The following is a 15298-nucleotide window of genomic DNA, read 5'->3' on the forward strand; positions in this document are numbered from 1 at the left end:
CGCAGATTGTGGGGTATTTTCAGGAAGGCACACAAGGGGGCGATGTCTGTCAAGCAAGGGAAATGATGCTAAATTTTCACTTTGTAACTTTGCTATTACTAATGGTTGTTTAAATTGCCGATTAAGAAATGTGTGTGTGTGTGGGGGGGTCCCTGGGTGGCTCAGTGGGTTAAAGCCTCTGCCTTTGGCTCAGGTCATGATTCCAGGATGGAGCCCTGCGTTGGGCTCTCTACTCAGCAGGGAGCCTACTTCTGCCTGTCTTTCTGCCTGCCTCTCTGCCTACTTGTGATCTCTGTCAAATAAATAAATAAAATCTTTAAAAAAAAAAAAGAAATGTGGGTATCTTTGGGTGGAGAGATAATGAGAAACTTTTATTAGCATGCCCACTGTTGTAACAATCACTTATTTTATTCTAGAAATTTAAAGCATCTTGAACAGGATCTCAGTTAGCAAATAAATGTTTGACCTTGAAAGTCTTGAGAGTTTCTGGCCTCAGTGTCTCTTCTCACAGAAATCTACAATAGCTGAAACATTTCTATTTCTTTGGAACTGACAAATGAGCAAAGATTATTCCCAAATTATGGGAATAATGCCTTTTATTATCCCTCAAAAGACTTTAAAAGAATCACTACCTATTTTGGGGGAGGGGCAGAGGGTAGGAAGGGATATATCCAAGCAGAATTTCATCTGTACAAAAATCACATTCAAATCAATATATGAATACACATTTTTTTCATAAATAAAAATGAGGTTTTGGGCATACATTCTATTTTAAACCTCACTTTTTTGCTCAATGCGGTGAATATCTTTCTATATCAATAAATACAGATTTGCATCAATAGGTAAATTATTGGGGAGCAAGACAGCAGGCACAAGTGGAGCAGCTCAAATATAGCAGCTCAGCAGCAGTGAAACATAGCTCTTCAAGGTAAACCTTTTTTTTCACCCACCTCTCTCCATTCAGATTGCGATTTCAACTTGTGGTTATCTATTTGGAATTTGGTACCATAAAAGAGTCTCAGCTCCCTCCCCTCTCTTGTCCTGCAATATATTCGTTATTTGTGGAGGACAGATATTCCTCCAGGGCTCTGAGGCCCTGCACAGTGTCCGACGTGGGACTGGAGACCATACTGCCAACCACCCAGGACCTTCTATGACAGCAGGCATGCAGGGCATGTCTGCCACCCTTCCCTGAGCAGGAGTCCCAACTCGGGGTTCCATGGATAATCCTACCAGTGGGTCTTTCTTCCCAGACTCGAACTACTTAGAGATGATATACCTATATGTGTCTTATCTCAAAATCAAGTTCAGGGTCTGGCTTGGAATTGGTGCTTTTAAACCTGTTTGATGAAAGCAACGAATGCCCTTGGTGATAATGCTCCTGACCTATGAAGATGTACACCACGTGTGATTCATGTAGTCTAGCTAATCATCCTAGGCCTGCCGGCCTCCTCCAAAGACAGGACTTCTGCGTCAACTCAGAAGCTAGCTCTGTGCAATCCCCAGCAGCTATCTAGAATGCTGAGGCAGAGAACGGGGGAGGGTCTCCCGGGAGAGGTGGTAAGAAAGACAGGTCAGTTCTCAAAGTTGGCCTGGAGTGCAAAGGAGGCCACTAGAGGCAGCACACCATGGTGGGTGAGATCCTGGGCTCTGAGCTGAACCACGGGGTTTGGGATGCTGACTCTTTTATGGTACCTCCTAGTTGTATGGCTCTGGGTACGTTACGTAACCTCTCTGTAACTGAACTTCGTGTTCTGTAAAATGGGGATGATAACATGAATCTTATAGGGTCTTGGAAGGATGCAGTGAGGTAATCTATACATAGTGGGTGGTGCTGGCCCGTGGCTAGTGCAGGGTCCCCGTAGTGAGACAGTGCAGGTGATCACAGAAGCCAGGGAGGATGGAAGCGGACAAAATCGCCTCTTAAATGTTTATTATGGATCACTAACAATTCTGAAAGGAGAAAGATCAAAGATAACAACAGATGGAAGAAGATTCCAGTATAGAAAATACTCTGTGGGGCAGCATTTTTTTCAGAGGAGTCAAAGATGGTGGCCCTTGACACAAATAGTCAATCTGTGATCAGGAAGGCTCGTTCTTACTTGCCTCTGGCTTAGAAGTCTCTGTCCTGTGCCCATGAGTCATACTGGTATTTCTAATATGACCTACTTTCTTTTCTTTTCTTTTTTTTTAAAGCTCAGCATGGGGCTCAAACTCACAGTGGTGAGATCAAGAGTCAGACGCTTAACTGACTGAGCCACCCAGGCACCCCTCTCATAGCCTATTACTGATACCTGATTTTTTTCTGGCTCAGTTGAGGGGAGGACTGTGTTCCTTTCGCTTTGTTGCACAAAGGGAGGTCGCCTGAACGGGGCGGGGATCCATGAACATTTTTGATTAACTTTCACCTCACACATCCATTTCTCATCTTGCTGAAGCCTGGCTCTTTCACCTTGGTCAAAAGCAAACCCACTGTTTAGAACATGAAGTACCTGGAGATGCTGTCGTGGGAATCTAAGCTATCCATCCTGTGGGCTGTCTGTGCAGCAGAAGCGGCGCCAGCACGGTCGTCTATGGTGTCCAGTCCAGACTCTCTGGAAAGGTTCATGATGTGGTTCTGGTAGTACATGTGGATGCTCTCCCGCGTGGGGACATTGCCCTGCGGAGGGGAGACATTGCCACAGTTCTTACTTGTCTGTGCAGCCCCCTGGCACTTCTCAATACCGAGAACTCTCGGTCGACATGCCCACCTCGCGCAAAGATGAAAACAAAGCTAGTCAAGGAGGGCATTGATGTTAACTCTTTGCATTAGTGGCCCCTGATATCACTGCGGAAGGCTCACAAGAAATCCCCTATTGGTTATGTGAAGACAGTCAAAAGACACAACTTCCAGCTATAAAATACATAAGTCCCAGGGATGTCACGGACAGCATAGTGACTGTACCATATACTTGGAAGTTTCTAAGAGGCTAGAACTTAATAGTTCCCATCACAAGAAAAAATAATTGAAACAATGTGTGGTGATGGATGTTAAATAGACTAACTGGGATCATTTTGGAATATATGCAAATATAGAATCGTTGTATTGTACACCTGAAACTAGTATGTTACATTGTCAATTACATCTCAATAAAAATAAGATAAAAACTAGTAAAAATCAAATCCTTTCTTATATGTAGGTAGTTTGGCTAAGTGATGATAACTTTTTCAGAAACAAACTAGTAATTTTAAATACTATCTATAAACTGTATGGGCCTATATTTTGCTGTTCTGCATATATCTTGATTTTTCCCTCTGAGAAGTTTCAGATCAAACTTCCCAGACTAAACAACATAATCCTTCCTGAGACAGCAGAGTCGGTGCACCTGCAAACTGGTGAGGGGAAGGAATAGAGTGAATAAACTGACCATTGTCCCAGAACTGTGTGTGCATGTGTGTGTGTACATGTGTGTGCATACAGTGTCTGATTATTTTAATTCTGAGCAATGGAACAGATTTAAATATACAGAAAAACAGAGGGGTTATATAAAGACTGTCCAGAAGACAGACTATAGATTTTGTGTTATCCTTTTTGGAGTTCTGGACATTGACTTTTAAAAATCTTTGTAATGAGGGAAGACGCAAAAAGAATTGTACCCATAAGTGTTACCTTTTTAATTTCTCTGGTCAGCATACATCTTTCAATTCTCAGAACTGTAGATATATCAATATGTTCTCTTGAAATGGAGTTAAGCCAAGTTGTGAAACTATCCACTGTTGCCAGAAAGAGAACCCAGGTGAATTTCAAAATGTTAAATATCCTCTTGATGATATTATCTAGGAAGAAGAAAAGCAACAAGGTTTCAAAGGAGCAAAATGCCCAAATCAGCCGTTTTGCTGTTGTGTAACACAGCGATCTCTTACCAAGGACAGATCTGGTTTCAGACCTGCATACCTAATACGAAGTGATGCCCGTGACGCTCAGCATGATGGGGATGGGGGTGGGAGGTGTGGAGGAGGACAGGCAGTATAGGAAGGTATGGGTGGCTCTTTCTACACATGCACTGGCAGCATCAAAACCAAACTGGGATAGAATTTTTATCCCGTGCTCAAAATATCAGTCAGAATAGGTCCATATACAGAACACAGTTTTGATGAAGAGTAAGGTTGCATTCAAAGTTATTTCTGTTGATGACACAGGGATAGAAGCTATCCAGGAAACCGGATCCTTTAATGTTTTTTTCTAGAAATTTCTTCTTTTCTTAAGGAATGACTATTTTTGGAAACAATTCTATTGATTCAGTGAGACTTTTGATGCTTGGCAGCTGCTGTTCAGTTCAATCACCTGCCACCTATTCTGTCAAGAGCTGAGTAGGGGTACCAAAAGTATACTGATACTAGGAATTAGCTTCAACATTCCTATTTCATTCTACTGAGCTGGGCCCACACAGAATTCTGCACATGAGATCGATCCTGTCCAAACCAACAGATGCTGTGAGATTCCTGATGTTCTCGGGTTGTCTTCCCTCTCTGCAGCTGTGATGTGGGGAGCCGGAGCAAGCCGCCTAGCATGATAAGCTCAGCTCAGATTGTCACCGTCTGTGACACCCTCTGGGTGCAGGCACACGTGCCTGTCTTGTGCCCTCAGGAAATTCCACAAGGGCTCTCTGATCATTGTTAAGGTTGGAGGAAGTTCCCTGCCAAGACCTAACTTATTTTAGGTCAGAATCAACATCAAATAGGGAAGATGGTGTCTTAACTATCTGTCTGACACCTCCATTCCCAGAAGCCAATGGTTTCTCAGCTGGTATCCAAGGAACCATTCAAGCCACCAAATTTTGATCCATGTGAATTTTTTAATTTGGTATTTAAAACATTTTGTCTTATTAGCGATTTCAAATATTGACTGCAGTAAAATGACTCCTTAGTGAACACCATAATGAATTAAAAACTGCCTTAGTGTTTATCAAAAAAACCCTTAAACACCACCAGCAGCACCACTAAGAAAAACAACTGGTATCCCTCACCCTTTCCTCCAACCAAAAGATGCCAGGCTGACTCTGAATTTAATTTTGTAATAGGGGAAAAAGAAGTTATTTGTGAATTGGGTTGCCTAGGAGGAAGGCATAATTTCTCTCAGGGAAAGGCTTCTTCTTTTCAAAAGGAAAAACATCGAAGGTAGCTTTAGTCTATGGACAGTGTGGCCTCAGGACAGAGTCCAGGTGGGCAAGGTAGAGACAAAGAAGAGTTGAACAGTTCTACCTACTGAAGGAACAGGAATCTTGGAGCTGCCAGCTGGTACCTGGGGAAGAAAGCGGGAATGATCTAATGAGCCGGGCCCCAGAGGCACTAGCTGGGGAGAAACCCGCTGAGGCAGGAATAGTGATAACTGATTTTCCCTCCAACGTTGTTGCCTGTCTCTGCCATCACTGCCCCCCCACCCCGCTATCCCCTAAAGCCTCTGTAAAGTGCCGTCACACCTAACAGTCTTCCATGAGGTGTACTTGAGGAAGTAAGGCAACGAGGTATCTTCTGCTGAGCAAAGCTCAGGAAGGGACCAGCTGCTACATAAAGCCAAATGGAGAGAGGTCCTGCAGATTCCACAGAAGAGCCATTCTGAGCCAGAGGTGGCCAGGGGCCCTCTATGGGTCTTGCCCCTCCCCCAACCCATTTTGAGTTTAATCTGAGCCAGGTGTGAATTTCCTACAATGCTTTCTATGGAATCTCCAGCTGTGTTGTGTATACGTAAAAAGAAAGTCTGAGCCCTGGAGGCTGAAGGACTTGTGGGGAGGGGTGGCCATACCTATTAATAAACTTTAGCAGCATCTCCCATTTTGGACAATTTATTTATTTACTTTGCCATATTCACAATGATCGCCTGCAGTGGTGATGAGACATGTGATTATGTCACGGTTTTGCCGAGCATGGTCCTGATGGTAAGACTAAACTTGCGGTGATGGAGACACGGAAAACACATACTTTCTTAACTCACGTGATCACAAACTAACATGAGATGTGACCGTTTTAATTTTTATTTATTTCTTAGCTAGAGAGGCAGTAAGGCCCACAGTGGGGAAGGGCACATACTTGGGTTCAAATCCCAATTCTATCCCTTAGTGGTTGTGTAGACTTGGAAAAGTTACCTCATCTTTCTCTGCTTCAGTTTCTTATCTGTTAAATGAGGGAGAGGGTTTTTGAGGGAAACAGTGAGATGCCTAAAGTTCTTGGGAAAGTGCCTGGTAGAGACGTGTGATCTAAAATGTTAGCTACTATTATTGTAGGTAGCTTCGCAGCAAGAATAGAACATCTGGCTCCACATATGCGAGAATCCAGTATTCTGGAAGTGGGGGTTCAGGTTTAAGAACAGAGCCAAAGACTGTTGGACAGCCTTGGGGAAGTCTCATTTTGGGCCAGCAGATGGCATCCTTGGAAGTATCTGTGTCCATAGCAAGAGTACCTGAAAATCTTGGCCTGTTATAAATAACGCACACAGGAGTTCTAACCCTATGACATTGAGGTAATGGCATGTTTATGGAATTACAGAGACATTTAAGTTCATTTCATTTGAAAGCTTCCCCCCCTTTTTTTTCCTTCATGGAAAAATCTTCCTCCCAGTCACATCTATGTGAAGCCCAAATGACACCATGACTGAGGTAGGGATTAGAAGACAGGGATTCAGTCCTTACTCTAGTAACTACAGAGTCCTGAGCCAGCTCACTGGGGATAGACGATCCCTTTGTCAACTGAGGAATTTGACCAACGCTTTTAGAAAAACTCTCATTTCCCCCACTGTACTTACCTCTCATTTAAATCCTTCTTTCTATGTCCTTTAAAATTAATTGGCAATAGTTTTTGCGCTTTTCTTTGGGTGGCTTCCATGGGACATTTATAATTTACTCCCCTAAATCCCCTTTCACAAATATTTGGGGAAGATAATTGACAAGCGGACTTTAATCCAACATTTAATCCAACAGTATAAGTGTCAGATCTACTTTAAGGAGTCCACTTCGAAATGTCACTAGAGATGAGATTTCAAGGGACACTTGATTATTTAGTCAAAGTCCAGAAACAGTATTTGATGAATTATGTTTAGGCAGCCTTCCATGACATATCTTCTGGGAAAGCAACATTTTCAAATTTCCCGCAGCTCACATTTGTCTTTGTTTGGTTACCTGGTCCATCAGATTTCTTTTTGATTGGTTCCTGCTCTCGGTCTTCCCACTCCACAGGACCTGCCAAGTGTGTTCAATACACATGAGTTAGGTCCTTTTTGGGTAGATTAAACATCAACACTACTTTTCTGGGCTAAAAGGAATTCTGTAATTAAATCTAGAATATTCTGCCTAATATAAGAGTTCTGAGGGAAAAGTTGTAAGAACTCATAGCTCTCAGATTCTGCTTACTCCAGAAAAGAATCACTTTTAGCTGGGAATGAGTGAACTGTGGTGTACTGGCTAAACCGTGCCAGCTTCCTATTGTTAAATGGCCTCTGAGTTCAGAACAGTTTTTCTATTTTTGATAGTTGAAAAAAAAATCTTAAAAAACAGCAATATTCTGGCATGCAAAAATTATATGAAATTCAGATTTTAATGAACAGAACTACACCCATTTGTTCACATATTGTCTGTGGCTACTTTCCCCCCAATCCTGGCAGAGACTTATGGCCTGCAAAACTCAAATATTGACTATCTGGCCCATTACAGAAAGAGTATGTTGACTCCTGATACATACCATGACATTTTAATTTTGAATACCTAGAGGTAATGTTACATATTTTAGTGTGTCACTCCATAGAATGGTATTATGGGACCCCATTTTATTTTTTAGCCTCTTATTTCAGGCTAAAGATGTCAGATCTAGCAAATGGAAAAATGGGACACCCAGTTAAATTTGAATTTTCAAAAAACAATAATTTTTTTTTCTTAGTTTAAGTCCCATTAAATATGACCACATTATACTTGGGCTAAAAAATTATTTGTTGTTTTTCTAAAAACTCCAGCTATCACTGGGCCCTGTGTATTTATCTGGTAGTACTAAGACCATTCATGAACTGACTTCAGTGAACCATTCCAAACTTACTTTCCACCATTCTGTTTTCCATCGCATCTTGTCTTTACCAACTAAGCTGACCTGCTCTTTAATTTTCATACACAACCTTTCTTTCTTCTGCCAGAATGTCAGGCTCTACTAAAATACTTTTTCATGAAGTACTTTATTTCTTTATACTTTTGGCTATAAGTCCTCCTTTCTCCCTCTGGTCCCACACTATTTTATCTATGCTTATTTTTTAAATAGAACTCTGCAGTTACTTCATTTCCTCATCTGTAATGCAGGAAGAATAAAATGTCCTGGACTGTTATAAGGATCAAATGAGTTACAGCCTACAAAATACTTCGAGCAGCACCTGGCATTTCAGAAGGCTGGAATCCACTTGCTTCATCTGTCTGGAAGTAATCTGAAAGGGACGAGCCCTTCTACCAAAGAAGAAGTGGCTAAATAAATATTAAAGGAACGAATAAACATCTATTTTCATCCCAATACCTTTTAATTATTGCTGTCTTTGATCTGAGGTAAACATCTGCACATGGAATCATCTTCATGAAACAGAGTAATGAGATATTTTCAAGATGAATAAAATCACATTTTTAGAGCTCAGCAGATAATTTTGTGAGAACACATGGCTGAGGATAGCAAATACAAGTTGGGTGGGGGGAAGAAAAGGGGATAGTGAGGGGGAATTTGCAACACTAAATATTAAAACTAACTCGATACCCACTGGACTTAAAAATAGATGACACTGGCCCAGAGCTAGACAGTAGGATAATGGATCAGAGTCCAGAGCCCAGAAACAGACCAGAGAATAAATGGGAGCTGAATATCGACAAAAGTAGCATTTAAATTCACTAGAAAAAAGGAGAATAATTTAATAAACAGGGATAACATAACAGCCTATCTGTGTAAAAGTAAACAAAGTAGATCTCTATTTCACAGAACAATAAAAATGCAAAATGTAAATTAAATTGGGAGGAAATAAGGGAAAATAATATCTGGGGGGAAGACCTTCTTAAGCAACATGGAAACCCTGAAATTGCAAAAAGAAATTGAGACCTCTTTGATATCAGAAAAAATTAAAACTTGTTTAGATAACATATACCAAAAACTAAATAAAAAGATAAGCACTGGATGTGTAAAAAATATTTGTAACACATAAGAAAAGGTCAATATGCTAATATATAGATGTTTCCTAAATCCATAAGGACAAACAACCCAATAGAATGATATTATGGAAAATGATAAAAATGTTTAAATCTCAGATTTGGAAGTACAAACCTGAAAATAGGAAATAAAAAATGCTCAGTTTCATTAGTTAGGAAATTCAAATGAAAATAAAAGACATTTGTTACTCCAATGAAAGACAAATGATAAAATAAAATAACATTCTGTAGGATAAGACTACAGGGAAATGGACGCTCTTGTACCTTACATGTAGACTGTATATTTCTAAAACCTCTTGGGAAAATATATATTAAAGTAAAAAATGTCTCATCCCTTTAGTCAGAAGTCCCACTTTTGATCTATTCTGTGGAAAGTCTGTGCTCTTCCTGGCTTTTTTGCTATGCATTTAAATACACACACATATATGTATGTAAGACTATGTGTATTTTTGTGCGAGGCTATCTATGATAGCATTATTCATTATGGCAAAAATTTGGAAGCAAACTTAATGTCCATTAGTGATGGGATAGTTGAATAAATTATGCATATCCATACTGTAGACAAGTCTGCAGCCATTAAAAAAGGATGATATAGTTTTATAAATATTTAATTGGAGAAATGTTCATGTCCCACTGCTAATGAACATACCAGAGGGATCTGTAGAGCATGAACTCATTTTCGAAAATAAACAAAGGAGCTGGTGCCTGCACACACCTACATCACAAACCAGTAAGAAGTGGACATGAGTACCACACACAGTGAGGACTTAGCCCTTGTGCGGATGGGTTTCCACAGCAGATTATCAAATCTACCTCTCGTCTCTTTGACTTGAGTCAAAGACTCTTGACTCATTGGCTGTGTCTTCATTTTGTCTTTTGAACTAATAAAGTAAAATAAAATTAAAGCTACCAGGAGACAGCAGGGAGCAGAATGGTCAAAGAGGAGAAAGGGTTTGTAGTTAGAATTCCATGAGTAATTATGCTTCTTTTCTGTGACTTTTGAAGACATTTTAAATTCACAAAAATCTGGGTCTATTTCCTTTGTAAAGAATCAAAATATAACACATAAGCCTAAAGTTCCCTAAAATCATACCACTTAATCTCAGTCTGTTCACAGAAGAGATTGCACTCCTCCATCTCCCCCAGAAGTAACCACTGTTATTAACTGCTAAGTATTCTTCCTGATCTTTCTCTTGCATTTATACACATTATATGCGTCCATTAAAAATGCAAAACACTGTCTTGAGGAATTTTGTTGGCTTCTGTTATTTCCCAAATGGTTTTATAATGTGCATGCCATTTGCAACATAATACTTTTTATTTAACAATATGTCAAGTTCAAAGTACTGTTGATGCTTGAACAACACAGGTCTGAACCCTGCAGGTTCACTTTTATGAGGGATATTTTCTTTATAAACACAGAGCAGTTCTGCAAATACGTTTTGTCTTCCTTATGATTTTCTTGATAGCACTTTCTTTTCTCTAGCTTATTGTTCGAATATAGCATATAATGAATGTAACATACAAAATATGTATCAATTGACTATTTATGTTATCAGTAAGGCTTCTGGTCAATAGTAGCCTATTAGTAGTTAAGTTTTTGGGGAGTCAAAAGTTATACAAGAGTTTTGATTGTGTGCAGGTCAGTGCCCAAATCCCCACATTGTTCTAGGATCAACTGTAATCCATCTAATTTTTTTAACTACTGAATAGAATTCTAAGTTTTTGTTATTAAATAATACTTGATAAATACTTGTAGATACAGATCTTGTGCACATATGCAAATATTGTTTCAAGTTAAGCCATGCCTCTAGAGGTGGGACTGATCATTTAACATTTGAATATTTAATTGTACATTTAACATTTAAAAATATATTTTTATTTATTTGTCAGAGAGAGAGAGTGAGAGAGCACAAGCAGGGGGAGCAGCTGGCAGAGGGGGAGGGAGAAGCAGACTCCCCACTGAGCAGGAGCCCAACATAGGGCTTGAACTCAGGACCCTGGGATCAGGACGTGAGCAGAAGGGAGACGCTTAACTGACTGAGCCACCCAGGCACCCCAACATTTTTATAGATATCCAAACATTCTCTCCAAAGTGGATACACTACTCCACTACACCAATTATCGTGTTGTATGGGTTGTAACTCATACAAACACTTATTTTCCCACTAGCTCCAAACAGTGATATTAACAAATGTTTGGGTTTTTGCCAATCTGATAGGTAAAACACACACACAAACAAGGAAAACAGGATGTCAAACTGTTGGTTGTGTTTCTTACATTAGTAGTGAAGCTGGGCTCCTTTTGTCTACTTCTGTTTCCTGATCTGTGAATTATTTTTCAAATCTATTCATCTATTTGATTGAGCTTTTCTTTAACCACTCTTGAGGAGTTCTTAGTATATCCGGAATACTAATATTTAGTCTGATATATATATATATATATATATATATATATATATAATGAAAATATTTCTTTTCTGGGAGCCACACTTTCACTTTGGTTTTGGTGTATAGTTGTAGCTTGGAATTTCTCCTATCTTTGAAAAAGTGTTCCCGTTGTATGTTTTCACATGTAATGTTGAAGATGGCATTGGTAGTTATGTTCCTTTTTTGGCTCCTGATACTGATAGTGTGTTTTTCCTTTTCTTCTTAATACAATTTCCAAAAGTTTATCCATCTTACTAGCTTTTTCTAAGAACTGATTTTCACTTAATGATAGATCTTGTCTTGTTATTTCTTTTCTGTGACTCAACATCTGCTTAAAACATTAATTTTTTCCTTCTACTTTCTTTGGATTTATTTTGCTTTTCTTCCTCTTCTCATTTTATAAAGTGTATATTCACTTAAATTCATGTTTTTACTTATTCCAAAGGTCTGACATGAGCAATGATAGGCAAGCAGAACTGTATGCACTCCTTAGAATATGAGAATGATGTTCCTCCAAAGCTTCTGTCCTGCTGTAGCCCAAGGCCACAGAAACAGAGAGTGCTGGCTGGACCCTGCATTCACACAACACTTACCCTCCCCAGATCCTTTTCTCCTTCTTTTCTGTTCTTCTCTTGCAGACCTTTTTTTCTCTTTGCGTCTCTGTCGGAGTGCGGTTTTAGGGTCAGTGATCCAGGCTTGATAAACAAACTGAAGGGGGAGACTTCGATTATTTTCTGGCTTTTTCATAATTTGAATGAAAAGAAAAGGGACTAACACCAAGCTTCCAGACTCTCATCATATATATATCTATATGTAGATATATATACACACACATATATTTCTTGGTCATACATATATATATGTTCTTTGGTCATATATATATATATTTCCTGGCTTTGGTCATATATATATATATATATATTTCTTTTTCTCCCAGCGCAAAATAAATTTGCTCCCATCTCCTTCAGTATCCTGAGTTGATGTGTTCTTTCTATTATCATGAAATGAAATATGAAAACAGACATTGGAGGAAGATATTTCTTCTAGTTTCACAATCCTGAGATACTTTGGGTGACCACCATTCCTCCCAAGTCCCCATGTACCACCACCACTTGGGAGAGTTACTGATTCTTTGTATTACACATGACAGGAATAAGCTGGGCACCTTGCTAAGTGTCATTGGAGTAGTTTTCTCCCCTTGAAACTAAACTTTAAATCAAAAACAAAACATCTTTTGCTCATTTACTTTGGGAAAACAGCTTTGCACATTTGATACTCTCCCTTGTGAAAAACAGCTATGACCAACAACTTAGGAAAGAGTTTTATAGATTGATTAGTATTTGGAGAGGAAAAAATAATGTGATAGCAAGGTTAAAGAGTTATTCCAGAATGTTATGGAAAGAAAACTGTGGTGCTTTTGGTTGCCTTTTGTCATTTTTATTCAAGACCTGAAAATGGTTACATTAATATAACAAACCCAATAACCACCATAGAGCAACTTTCAACAGCCCTCCCACCAACAGTCTCCCAAGTCATGCAGAAGGAACCGAAAGAAAGGCTTGATACACAAAGTCAGCCATATGTAATCACGAAGCCAAGCAGACATGCTCCTCATGCACCCAAACACACCTGGGTCTCAGGGAAGCTGGGTTTTCTATTACGATGATAAAGTTAAAGGAATGTTTTGTGGGGTCACTTTGTAAACCCAGACACTTCACTGTATTTATATTATTTTCAGATTTCTGAAATCTTTGGAAAACACAGTGTAAGCAAACCACTGGCATGGTGATGTCAGTAAAAATAAAAGAGGATCCAACTTTTCAATGTACAGAAATGTAAAGGTCATAGTGACTAAAGAAGAATATTTCTTTTTTCTCACTGTAGAAATCTGAATCTATGGGCAATAGACATGAATGGAACATCTGTATTATTTCTGAAAAATAAGTCTGGAAGGCAAAAAATAATCCTATTTTATGCCAAAATGTTTTTTGAGAAAAGAGAAAATGAACTGACTCTGGAAGAAGGACCAAATGAAGGAATTTATGGTAGATGTGTACTAAGCATGCTAACCAGGAACTCCATCAAGAATATCTTTGCCAAGTGTGTAAATTACCTTGCTTATTAAACCTGCCACCTACCAAAAAAAAAAAAAAAACCTTTGAGGTTTAGTACATTAATAAGCAAACTTGCTTCAGAAAAATATTGATTCTTTTACAAAAATCTGAACTGCTAAACACAATAAATTTTCAGGTTTAAGAGCAACATCTGATGACAAGTCATTTAAAGAAAGAGTTATGAAAATATTGCTTTTAGATAATGCCATAATCTCCAAAATGGAAAATTAAAAAGTAACTCATGATCTGTGAATGTATTAGGTGTATAAGTTGGAGGAGTGCTTTTGTTCTAGAGAAAAATGGAGAGGGAGAGTGCGAAGGAGAGAGAGAAGGGGCATTTAGGACAGAATTGTAGAACTCTTGAAGAAGGGTGAGTGCCATTATTAAAAGGAAATTCCTGGTTCTACCTATGATCCTTTAATGATTAAGCCCATCAGTGCTTTCTCACTGAGATGAGAATTTACATAATTCAAACAAGGGGAAACGAGAGGGGGAGGAAATCTTATGAGGAGTCCCTATTTGTAGGTAAACTATCTTACTGTTCATGTTTGGGATAACAAACTCTGTAGAGTGCCAGGAATATTTGACAGAAGCTCAGTCTGACTGTTTCAGGAAATGATGGTAACAAAGTAGGAGGAAAGAGCCCACTTCTGAGTCAAGAAATAGAAGTTTTTTTAACTGGAACTTCTCAGTTCTCACATTGTAACTATAACCACCATCCAAGTTCATGGGTGTACACACCACTAACCATGTGAAAGAAAATACATGAAAATATCCATAAATTAACTTTGGTTTCTTCAAATTGCCACTATTAGTCTATATTCTTAAGATAAGATAACTAATGTTAAATTTTATTTATTTATTTATTTATTAACTTCATCTTAAGTTTTATCTTAAGTCTGGTCATGTGATTTTATCTTCAGTTTTATCATATATTTTAGGGGAAAATGAGGTTCACTTTACTGAAAATGTACTATGCAAAAAGCATTTAATTTTTTAAAAAGGATAGAACTTTATGGAAGTGGATGGAGATTTTTCACTGAAATTGATAAATTTTAATAAACTGTCCTTTAATTCATGTGTGACCCAGAATTTTATGTTGTATGTAAGAAGTTTTCTTGTTTGTTTGTTTTTAAATTATATATATATGTATATACCAAAGAAGTATATACACATATGTGTATATATTCTTGTATATATGTATATATATTCTTGTGTATATATTCTTTCCTTTTTTTTTTTTTTTTTAGAAAGGGAGTTGGTAGGGGGCAGAGGAGTAGAGGGAAAGGGGCAGAGAGAATCTTAAGCAAGCTCCATGTCCAGTGCGGAGTCCGATTTGGGGCTTGATCTCACAACCCTGAGATCATGACCTGAGCCTGAGCCAAAGTCAAGAGTCAGAAGCTTAACGGATGCATGCAGGTGCTCCTTTGTTTTTATTTTTAAAGTAAGATAGAGGATAATTGTGTTACAATCGTTCATGTAAATTCTTAAATATGAATGGAAAGACTTGCATGGTAGTCATAAAAGCGAAAAGAAAAAGAATCCCAAGGCAGTGAACACA

At 38.6% G+C, this 15298-nt stretch overlaps 1 protein-coding gene across 2 annotated transcripts in view; it reads right to left on the minus strand.

The window, feature by feature from the left end:
• PIEZO2 (piezo type mechanosensitive ion channel component 2) overlaps positions 1-15298 on the minus strand; it is a 456415-nt gene that overhangs the window by 42056 nt on the left and 399061 nt on the right. For both annotated transcript variants that reach the window (XM_044243416.1, XM_044243417.1), the window contains 4 exons: positions 12217-12331; positions 7152-7211; positions 3650-3816; positions 2493-2659 (listed from right to left, as the gene is read on the minus strand). In XM_044243416.1, coding sequence (XP_044099351.1) covers positions 2493-2659; positions 3650-3816; positions 7152-7211; positions 12217-12331 — 509 coding nt within the window. The remainder of the gene's footprint in view (positions 1-2492; positions 2660-3649; positions 3817-7151; positions 7212-12216; positions 12332-15298) is intronic.

This window comes from Neovison vison, chromosome 3 (assembly GCF_020171115.1).
Source record: "Neovison vison isolate M4711 chromosome 3, ASM_NN_V1, whole genome shotgun sequence".
Taxonomy (NCBI): Eukaryota; Metazoa; Chordata; class Mammalia; order Carnivora; family Mustelidae; genus Neogale; species Neogale vison.